This window comes from Giraffa tippelskirchi, chromosome 7, assembly GCF_054371585.1.
Source record: "Giraffa tippelskirchi isolate mGirTip1 chromosome 7, T2T-mGirTip1v1.2.pri, whole genome shotgun sequence".
Taxonomy (NCBI): domain Eukaryota; kingdom Metazoa; phylum Chordata; class Mammalia; order Artiodactyla; family Giraffidae; genus Giraffa; species Giraffa tippelskirchi.
This window is the reverse complement of record NC_137281.1, coordinates 100668861-100680439: the sequence shown is the minus strand read 5'-3', so window position 1 is coordinate 100680439 and position 11579 is coordinate 100668861. Positions and strand designations below refer to the sequence as shown.

Sequence of the window (11579 nt, the reverse complement as noted above, 5' to 3'; positions counted from 1 at the left end):
ATCTTTAAAGTATACTGAGATTTTAATGAAGTAACAAGCACGGCTTTTAGTTGTGACACTACCAAACACTGAACATGGTTTAATTTCAGCATCTTTTAGATCATATGAAGTAAAAAACAGCAACCACACTTTTTCTTGCTATTCACAGGACTTTCTCTTGTTTTTGTGTGTCCACCCTACAAGAACCATTCTGCAGAACTGATTGTTACCTACTGACTCATGAGATGAGGATTCAGGAATTTACTAATTTGTTGTTAGCTAACACAATAAAATTCCAAAAGCTAACCCACTCGTTCAGGGGAAAGACAGCAAACCAAAAAACCCTGACAGCTCACAGAAAGGTTAGAAGAGATTGTGAGTTTCATGGGTGAAACTTTGTTATTATTTTTAATAAATTTAATTTTCATGAATTTTAAATAAAACCAGTTGATCCCAAGGTCTTGGTTTCAAAATGAACCAACAATAAAGTTATTTTAGTTGCTGTATATCAACAGAACTACTTAGCTCAGGCAAAATAAAAATTTTAACATAAAATAAAATGAACCAACTACGTAAGAGATAGGAGGACTTGACTGTTTTTCAACATGTTAGAAACTCATCAAAACTGTAACGCCTGTGAGGACAGAATCTTATCCCTGTTGTTCTCCCTGAGAGTACAAAGCACAGATGTCTATTACTGAACACTGTACTGGATGTCATTTGGCACAAAGGCACTGTATATACTGCCATTTTCCTGTGGCAGTAAGAAGCTCTTACCTTTTCTGTGATCCGTTCTATTTGTCGGTTTTGAGCTTCAATCTCATTGCCCATGTCCAGGGCCATGTTTTTTAGGTTTCCTAGGATACTGCCCACTTGAGTCAGGTTCTCTTCCATTTCATCTTCCCTGGCATCATTTGTTATACTATTACAAAAAGACAATTCAGTACTTTTGGGTGAATTATACATGGACTGAGTCTGGATTTAGTTTTTGTAAAAATAAGCAAATTGACATCAGCAACTGTTAGACCCAAATAGATGCAGGTTATCATTCTTGGGAAACATTCTATTGTGAAAATGGAAAGGCTGATTCAAGAGAGAATAATGTCTTAAAGCCATTTAAGAGAAGATGAAGAAATGACTTTAGAATAGAGGTTTTTCAAAGTGTAATTCCCAGCATAACCTGGGAACTCGTTAGACATGAAAATATGCCAATTCTTAGACTACTTCAGATCTCCTGAAGGGACCCCAGCAGTCTATGTTTCACTAAACCTCCCAGGTGATTCTGATACAAACTTAAGTCTAAAGAACCACTGCTCTAAAAATAGGGTTGCAAAATTCTGGCCCAAAGTCAAATGTGGCCCATTACCTGATTTTACCCTACAACAGAACTGAGTAGTTATGACTGAGACTCTATGGCCTGTAAAATCTGAAATATTTACTATCTGACCCTTTACAGATATCCTTAGGGATCTGGCCAACTCCTACTCTGATACATTTTAAATCACATCTTATTTACAGAAATAAAACATGACTACTTGAATAATTTGGAAAGTACTTTATAAAGAAAAGTTAATCCATCATATAAGGTCAATAATTTCAGTCAACATTTTGTCAGAAGGCAAATTTTAAAATGGAATAAGGGAATTCCCTGGTGGTCCAGTGGTTAGAGCTTAGTGGTTCCACTGCAGGGGGCCCAGGTTCAATCCCTGATTGGGGAACTAAGATCCCACATGCTTTGCAGCCAAAAAAAAAAAAAAAAAGAGAAGAGACCATGAAAAAACCAACTATCCCCCCCAAAAAAGAATAAATGCTATTTCTAATTAATAAATCACGGTTCATGGATAAAAACACTCAACCTCCAGAGAGAGACATTCCTTCAGGAAAAGGGTAAAAATATTGGGAAGAGCTGGCATACCGTTTAATGTATCCCCCGCTGGCTGCTCCTGCAGTCGCTTGTTGAGGCTGACCATTTGTCACTCGGCCTGGCTGCTTAGATACTATGTTGCTAGGAGCGTTGTCTCCACCATCACCCCATGTTGCCTTATAGGCTTTACTAGACTCAAAGTTCTTTGTCCTATATAAGAGTCAGGAGTGTAGAGATACCAAAAGGAGAGGGAGAAATGTCATCATAAGTGTTTGTTACCTTGGGGATGCCATAGCACCCTTAGCATAAAAGCTACATGCAGCTAGATCTAGATTATCTATACCATGCTCCATCACAATCGAGCGTAGAAAAAAGATGAACCGTGTGAGCCCATCAACATTAAAAATAAATTTTTGAAGGTTAAACTACTTTTACCAAATCTTCACTGAGCAGTTATTAAGTAGCAAAATGTAATTATTTGATTCTTCAGGTTCCCCTAGCCTCTGACACTCTCCAGAAAAAAGGTTGAAGGACACTAGAAAAAAATTAGGAAAGGTGTTCTGGGATGCCTTAAGGGTTTCTTAGAAGCATCTCAGAGGTTGATAAGGGATGAAAGAGAGAGAATGGGCAGTACTTAGACCTCAGCTGCCCACTTACTTAAACTGTAGTAGTTCCACCCGACCCATTTTTTAAATTTAGAATTGTTAACTTTAATTGTTAACATTAAATTCTTAAAAAAAAAAAAGTTTTCTTAAACAAACACCGTGAAGAAAGGCACGAATTATTTCCAAATTGAACAGGTAATGAATGAGTAACTTGGCTACACTGTTACCAGTCACAATTGTATCCTTTGGTTTAGGGCTTTTTCATTGAAGGGTTTACTTATCCACCTTAAAAAAAAAATGATCCTAAATCCAAACCTCTTCAAAGTAAAAGTAGATGCTTTAGATTAACTAATATAACTAAAAATTAGCCAAAGTCAGAATTTTACCATGGGATTTGCTACTTAAATTGGTATAAGTGGCAAGAAAAGGAACCTGGTAAAATGCCTTTTAAGTGGCTATTAGAAAAAACACAAAACTTTTTTTACTGATCACTTGGTTAGGTAAAGTTTCCACTCACACAATTTTAGTTTCTTCTTTTCTATAAACAAAAAGTAGTATATGGATATGTTGGTTTTTGATTTATTCCACAATACATTAATGAGGAAGTTTTGAAATTGCAAGAGCAAAGGAGAGATTTTAGGAAAGGAGTGAGTCCTTCCTTAATAGGATCATGTGCGGATTCATTTTTGGCCAAGAACTGGATCTTAGATCTTAATAATCAGTGCTAAAGAAAGGGTACTATATGTTTAATTAATCAGTCTATTTGGTTATTAATAAGCCATGTTAAATCCTTCTTGAAACAAGGGGGGATATACATTATTTAAATGAATATTTATATATAATTTCTGTTCAGTAGGAAACCCATTTACACGTATTCTTTGTTAACAAGACAGATGTTATCTAAAATTCTCAGGCAAAATTCTAAAGCAGCATAATAGTTTATCAGAAAGTTAACCAGAAATATTAATAGAAATAATATAAGTGGGGCTTTTACTAAGATATCAGATTGTAAAACAGGTTAAATAATGGGGGCTGGAGTTCAAACTGTCACTAAATAAAAAGACACTGTGCTTCAGAGTCTTAGCACATAAGCAATGGACTGGGACAGGATTTGTGGGCTCTTGGTCTAACAGGGTATATACATGAGTTCCAACCTCCTCAACCTTAAAAAATGATATCTGAAATTCCTTCAACTTCTGAGAATTCTTCCTTCAATTAGACATAAGGGGCATAAAGTACAAACAGATTGTTTTAATATGATATTGTGAATAAGGTTCAATAAAAGCATAATTTATGACATGTTTGGCATGTTTACAAAGCAGTGATCTTTATATGTTGTTGATGGCATATCATCATCCTTTTTCAACACCTGTACTCCAAGTAATAAGGCTTGCTTAAGATCCTGCCACATGCTGTTACCACGGAATCTCCCACTGAGTTGTAAAACCCTAAAAGATACCTGTTTCTGAGGGCACTGTCAGGCAGCTGACTATCTAATAAAAACAATAATGATTTAATTAATTTGCCTTCCTTCAAAAGGTCTTAAGTGCCTTAAAAGGTACTATTTCCCAAACTTGACTGAGCACCAAGATGAACTGGATGATTTTGAAAACACAGGTAAATAGGCTACACTCTGAAGATTCTATTTCAATTTGTATGGGGTGGAGCCTAGGAATCTTCTATTGTCACTATGGTTTTATTTAAATTCAATAGGTCACTTAGCTGCCCAACCAGGGAAGAGAAACACTAAGAGACTTCCAATCTGTTGCAGAAGGAATATTTTAAATTACTCTGGTAGTCTACCTTAGTATTTCTATGTATTAGGACACTGAGGAATTAATCTGAAGGAAGCAAATGTATACACAAGAATTTTTCTAAGCCACAGGATTTACAGTAAATTGACTTGAATTCTAATCCCAGACCTGTCATTCAGTAGCTACAGAGTCTCATGCAAATTTCCATCTCTGAGCATCTTTTTCTTATACATAAAACTAAGATAACGATATTTATTAACTCACAGAGCTGTTGATAATTGATGTAAAATTATTCTGTAAGCACTAGACAAATACTTTATTTTTTTAGACAAATGTTTTTGTTCTTTCATTTCAACCTCAATCTGATCCTTAGTTAAAAAGTTCACAGCTTTAAGTGCACAAATTACCAACTGGCATGTTTATTATTCTCGCCCATTACCATTCCTGAGCTTTGAGATCCACAAGCAGCTGAAAATAGTTGGAATATAGCTATATAAAAAGACAATGGGACCAGGGTTGTTTCTGGTCTACAGAAAGAAAGAAATGGTTCTGATTTGCAACAAAACTCTTCTGCATAACAGCCCCTCTGGGAAAAAATTAGATTTCATAATAAAATGCTTAAGCAAATTTGTGGTAGATTTTAATGTAATTAAGAACTCCCAGCTAGAAAGTTAGATTTACCTCGACTTTTAGTTTTGAAGACTTTAATAATCTTTGTTGTGTTACTCAGTTATGTCCAACTCTTTGCAACCTCATGGACTGTAGCCTGCCAGACTCCTCTGTCCATGGAATTCTCCAGGCAAGAACACTGGAGTGGGTTGTCATTCCCTTTTTCAGGGGATCTTCCTGACCCAGGGATCAAACCTAGGTCTCCTGCATTGCAGACAGATTCTTTACTGTCTGAACTACCAGGGAAGCCCAATTAATAATCTTTAATTACCACATTTTTTCAGATAAATATCACATTCAAAAAGGGCATGATTAAAATAAGAATTTGAAATATCCCTTAATTTATGAAGCTGCTATAAATCTGAACACAATAACTTCAATAATTTCTTTTTTGAGTTTTGATTGTCAACATTAGTACTAACAAAAACAGCAAAAAGAAAGCCCAATATTAGCTATAATTCTTTCATACCAAAGAGAAAAGGGATCAAACAAATATCATTTGTGGGACTTCCCTGGTGGTCCAGTGGTTAAGAATCTGATTTGCAATGCAGAGGACATGGAATCCCACATGCCTTGGAGCAACTAAGCCTGTGTGCAGCAACTAATGAAGCCCACAGAGCTTGCAAGACACAGGTAGAGACTCCATGTGCCACAATGAAAGATCTCACATGACTCAACAAAGACCCATGTGCTGCAACTAAAACCTGATGCAGCCAAATAAATAATTTTTTTAAAAAAATATGAATTATAATGATTACAAGGGTGTGCGTGTGTGGGGAGTGATCAGGTTACAAGAAAAAAGAAAAGGAAGAGCAAGAAACAAAGGGTAGAAATCAAACAATTTTCTAACATTTAACTATGGTCTTCAAAGTTCCCATAAAGATCCAAAATTAAGGAGTCAAATATTATAATAAACAGTAGGCTAATTAGAGGGTTAACTTCCATAAAAATTTAAGATTAGTTAGCTCTGCATTAATTCAATATGAAACCACAGCAAGCTAACATATGACATAAAAGGTATTATGGAACAGGTGATAACATATAAAGAAGGCAAACCTTTATTTTTAAAAGGAGATACTAGATATGGTAACATTTTAAATTTATACCCCCCTTGTTCTGAATGGCATTTAAGATGACTTATACTGGCAATTAATTCCTCAATTTGGTAGTGGCCTAAATCATGGGGAATCCAAAATCATTAGAAGCAATGCTTTAACTGAGGAAATTTTGATTCTGGGCCAGAAAAGAATAGGAAAACCTAACACAAGATAGGAAGCTGAAATCAATGCCCATGTATTTAGACTGAATCCCCGTACCTTTGATCAGAACTAGAAATGCAGCAATTCTCTATAAAGATCAACCTATTTAAAACTTCTTAGGAAATTTTAGGGGTGTTTTAGTTTTATAATCTTAGATGTTTTTTAGCAAAAACTTAGTATTAGAACCATTAGTCAAAAGATGTTATTATAAATCAAGATCTTCTTGTCAATCCAATCTTCTGGTAAACAGCACTCATCAAGAACAAATTCACTTTACATTACACACCACAGCACAGCTTTTAGAGTCTCCACCATTCACAAAATCCATGCACATGCACAGAAAAGTCATCTGAAGCATCACCTTTAGACAGCAGGTTAACAGCCCAAACTGCGCCACAAGACTGCATCTTACAGTTCCCCTTGATCAGTTACTGAGCTCAGCTTCTGATGTTAAATCTTCATTTTTAGTAAGCAGATTAGAAAGGAAGAGATTAAGTGAGAGAATGAAATGCAGAAAGTAGTGAATGCCAATCAAACAGAACAGAAGCAGGTTTAGAGTTTTCAAAACATAATGCATTTAAATTCCTGCCTGATTTCATAGAAACAACCAACATCTGAGAATCTAGATAAAAAGAAAAACAAGAAAACTATTTAAACCAGTGCATACTTCATTTTTCCTAAAAATGTCTGAATAATGATATCCTGTCCTAAAATTATGAGAATTAACATGAAAAGAAGGCAAAATATTCAATACTTTGTATCTCCAGTGAGTAGGATGAAAGAATCACTCATACGTTGACTAAAATACAGTAATTCAATATTTATTTTAACTAATCAGAGCTGAATCTTTATACCTTAATATGACTTAAGATTCAATAGTATAAAACTTGTAGTACCAACTTTCAACTTCTCTAGTACGTTGCCCAGAAATACCAACCTGTCTTGAAACTATGTGCCATTATGTTTGGCAGTATAAGCACAGAACGCAGAGGCAAGTTAAGACAAAAGACTACTTTGACAATGGTTAAACTGGGACATTAGGCAGTTTACAATTCTGAGACTTTCCATTTTAAACCTGCCTCTTTTTAAACTCTTGTTAATTAGAATTTCGACTTATCAGTTACTGACAAAGGGAATTCCCCAGTGGTCCAGGAGACTCAGCGCTTTCACTACCACGAACCACAGTTCAATCCCTGCTCGGGGAACTAAGATTCTGCAAGCCACAAGGCAAGGCCAAAACAAAAAAAAAGTTACTGACAAACACATGACATTTTTAATAAGGATCTGTGCTTTTTGCTTTTAGGATTCAAATAGTAGCAAGCTAAAAGAATGGCATTTATTCACAATTTTCAAGTTTAATCCTGATAGTCTGTTTTTAAATTCTAGTAGTCCTTTAAAAAGAATGAGCTAAAATTAAAATTTCCTTCTCTTATAATACAGAGTTCTGTTAAGTGAAGCTACTTCCACGTTTTATTAGAAAAAGATCTGTTGGCATGGCCTCAATGAATACCAGTGAACAAAAGAAATCTCAAAGAACAAATCTACTGAAGACATTTTCTAGATAGCAATACATCTAACAATAGCAGCAACAAAAAGCTTCATTCTCTTCTTGGCAGTCAAGCAATGTAGCATCATACAGTTAAAAACTAGGGCTCCGCCTGGTTTTGAATCTCAGCTCTTCCACTTGATAGCGTAGCATTCTGGTGCCTCTGTTTCCCCATATGTAAAATGGTAATAGTAAGAGAAACTATCTCATATACAGGTTACTGTAAGGATTACATTTCAAGTGTTCAGGATAGTAAGAACCTAAATTAATATATAGGCTCACAACTCTCAACAAAACCTTTGTGTGCGAGACATCTTGAGCAGTACCACATAATCTCATATATCAATATTTCTGCAGTGAAACAGATTAACATTACACTAAGTGGGATAGATTATTAAACAGTTTCAGTTCAGGTTACATCTTGTAGCCCAATTAAAAACAAACCTTTGGCTTTCAGAAATTTTTAGATTTCTAAATGGCAGATAAGAGATTATGGACCTGAGCTGTTATTACTAGTACCACAATTAGTACTAGCTTTATACAGAAAACTAAGATCCTGTCTCCGCCTTTGAGAAGCTCATGTTATGGCTATTTATATGATAAGTCTAACTGAAACACAGATTATCGGATAAGCTTACAAAGATCACACCCCTGGCAGGAGTGAAAATAGAAGAGATACCATAGAGGGCAAGGGCTCAATGGTATAAAGGAGAGATGGGTGAAAGGAAGGGAATTAAAATCAATCTTTAAATTGAAATACTATTCTCTTCTCTTCAAGGAACAACTGTTCTGTTATAGAAGCCTGTTGATTCCATATATTATGAAGAGCTTTCTTCCCCTGACCCATTAGGAAAGGGCTCTGCTGATGTCAGAGGCTGAGGATGGACTGCTTTAAGAACATACTCTACCTAGTGTCCAAGAAAATCCTGCCCATGTTTGGCTGGGGATACAAAGAAAAAGAAAAATAATACTTCTATAGCTCCATTTCCCACCTTCTATGACATCAGACCATCTCAGGATTCATTCAGAGATAATTTGCTCTAGGTTCTAGAGAGAACTTCCTCTTCGCTTTTCTCTTAATACCTATCTCAAGGAAGTTCATATACTATTTTTCCCCCTGAACTCTTCCAAGAGGGTACACAGAACATACGAGAAAAGCACAAGTGAGTGTGAAAAACATAGTTAAGAGTTTAGATCAAAAAGTCTGTGTGTTTCTAACTTGTTTGCTTAATATGTTAAACCCTGATTCACAGGTGATAGCTATTAAAATATACACTTTTGGAGAGTCAACCAAGGTCTAAACAGGTCAACAGACTTGTCTTTCTTGGTTTCTTACACCCAGACACTAAAGCTGACCAATAAATAATTTAACTATATTTTCTCAGGTAGAAATAGCACAGAGAATATTGTCACATGAAAGCACTTAACTGAAAGTATGACAGAACAAAAGCTCCTCCATTCCTAACTCCTTTAGAGGAGTAAAAAATGCTGAGTCTGTAAACCTTTGTATCTTGGTCTTGCTTTATCACAACAGCTGAGACAACTGGATAGTTACAAAGCTCTTTTAAAAGTGAATATGCTCAGCAGAACAGATAGTCATTTAATCTCCAAACAATGTCATTTCGGCCAAAGGTGAAGTTCAAAGTTCATGGATGACTTCTCATCTTTGTCTGGATACACATACTATTTGTCAACACATGGAGGTTTTTTACTCAAGATTAAGGAGAGAATTGAAATATTAATAATAAAGTCACTAGAAAGAATGAATTCTTTTTTTGTCAAGTATTATCTCATACACTATACACAAATATTTGAAGACTTTTCATCTCCTAGTTTACTAGAGGCTTCAAATCTTCAGTCTTCTTTGATGTTTCCTTCTTCGCATTTGACACACAATCAGTTGGATTCCCTGGTGGCTCAGATAGTAAAGCGTCTGCCTGCAATGTGGGAGACCCAGGTTCGATTCCAGGTCAGGAAGATTCCCCTGGAGAAGGAAATGGCAACCCACTCCAGTACTCTTGCCTGGAAAATTCCATGGACAGAGGAACCTGGTAGGCTACAGTCCATGGGGTCACAAAGACCCACACTTTTCTTTCTTTCTTTCAGCTGATTTAAAGAGAATCTGACTTACACTTTTCTCTCTAATCTTAATGATAAGGTTATAGCTCATAGGCCTAGTTTACAAAACGTTCCTAATTGGTCTCTTGGTGTGCAGTTATATCCTCCACTCCAATCAATCAACCCCTTAGGCTGGCATTCAAGTTCCTTTACTGCCTACTTATGTCTTATTTTCCACTTCTCATTAATTTGAATCATGTAGTACAGTTGAGTCAAGCTCCTCTGTAGTCTTTATTTACGTTAAATCTTCCACGGGAAATGTCTTCCGACTTCTGCTGGGCCCATCCAGATCTAATCATTCAGAGCCCAACTCAAGTCCACTCTCTCCTATAAGATGAACTCCAAACCAACTTCTGATTGTTCTGTACCCTTAGCCTCCATTGATATCACAGGTCTAGCACTAGATTTCTATAGCTTCTGCTATTCTGTCTCATTTATCAAACCACATGGTAAGTCCTTTGGTGCCAGGATCCAAGTCCTTTATTTCCTTGGCCATCCCTCCTGTGCCTACCACAGAATATATGTTTTATTAATTCTTTATTTGAAAGGAAAACACACTAATTTCATCCTGCTATGTATTACCCAGATGGATATTTCCTAATCTTTTCATGTATTATTTAAAAACGGAATTGGGACTTGAATGAAAGATTGATCAAATTTAAGTGATGGTTTTCAGTGAGTGTGCCCATTTATATAAAAAGTTTGATCTGCCTGAAGGAGAAAGAGATTAAGTTGATCTAACCAAGTTCCTTATTTAGGCCCTGCAACACTTACTGGGGGCTGAGAGGGGGGTTCTGAGGGTGATACTCTCACTTTAGATTTATTTGAAAAAGATTTTGATTCATCAACTCACCTACTACATGGGCATACACAAAGGCCACAGCACTTGTTGAGCTCTGTTAAAGTCTTCTCTGCTTCTCTCATGTCTTTGTTTATTTGGTCCATGCCTTCTTCTATACGTTTTAGTTGTTCTAAGAATAAGTTGTGGAAGTTAAATTTTATGTTACATTCATGGTGCCAATCAGAAAGTGCTATTATTAGTATAATGGAAGAGCAAACTTTAACCCCGAATTCACCAACAATTCATCACAGTGACTGTATCAGGGCCAGATGGCATTACATGCTGTCCAGAATTTAAAAGTCTTTCACATACTGATCCTAGGGTATCTGGCCTCTGACTGTGGAAAGATTTGTTCTAAAGAAATTTGTATAATAACATCATGTGAGGATTGGTTTAGGCCTCACTAGACCATATTCCTAGCATTTCTATTACTGAATAGGCTCAAAACCTAAAGACTGTCCTAAGACGAATAAAAACTAGACCTGATTGCTCAGGGCAAAATCAAATGCAATGTTTCCAATTCCACAAAGATGTAACTCGATTTCTGAAAATGATGAAAGAATATCATAATGTCCAGGACACAAATGACCAGTGCACACAATAAGCCCTGCTACCTAATTAACAAATACTTGGTGGACAATGGGGTATTGGGACCCCCACCCCAAATAGGCAACAAAACAAGATATAAATTAAATCAGTAGAAAAGAAGCAAAATATCACTCTTATCTTACAAAGGGAAGGTACTCCCAAAGGCTTAATTAATTTTAAACATGGCTAATTTGAAAAGGCTTTTTGGCATTCTAAATCAAATCAAGAGCTCCTGCCAATGACTGCAACTCACCCCCTTGTTCGTCCAGCATAGTGATAGTCTTGATTCCTGCATCCTGAGACTAAAAGAAGGGAAAAATGCTGATAGCACAACAAAACCAAACCAACAGAAACAA

General features: G+C 36.1%; 1 protein-coding gene across 8 annotated transcripts in view; it reads right to left on the bottom strand.

Annotated features, from left to right (window-relative positions):
* Nucleotides 1-11579, bottom strand: part of SNAP23 (synaptosome associated protein 23) — a 39403-nt gene that overhangs the window by 1910 nt on the left and 25914 nt on the right. For 5 of the 8 annotated variants that reach the window (XM_081507897.1, XM_081507904.1, XM_081507896.1 and 2 more), the window contains 4 exons: nucleotides 11477-11525; nucleotides 10648-10765; nucleotides 1895-2053; nucleotides 757-901 (listed from right to left, as the gene is read on the bottom strand). In XM_081507897.1, the coding sequence (XP_081364023.1) occupies nucleotides 757-901; nucleotides 1895-2053; nucleotides 10648-10765; nucleotides 11477-11525 (471 nt within the window). Of the gene's footprint in view, nucleotides 1-756; nucleotides 902-1894; nucleotides 2054-6719; nucleotides 6753-10647; nucleotides 10766-11476; nucleotides 11526-11579 lie in introns of all 8 variants that reach the window. The other 3 variants (XM_081507901.1, XM_081507899.1, XM_081507898.1) reach the window with 1 other exon arrangement.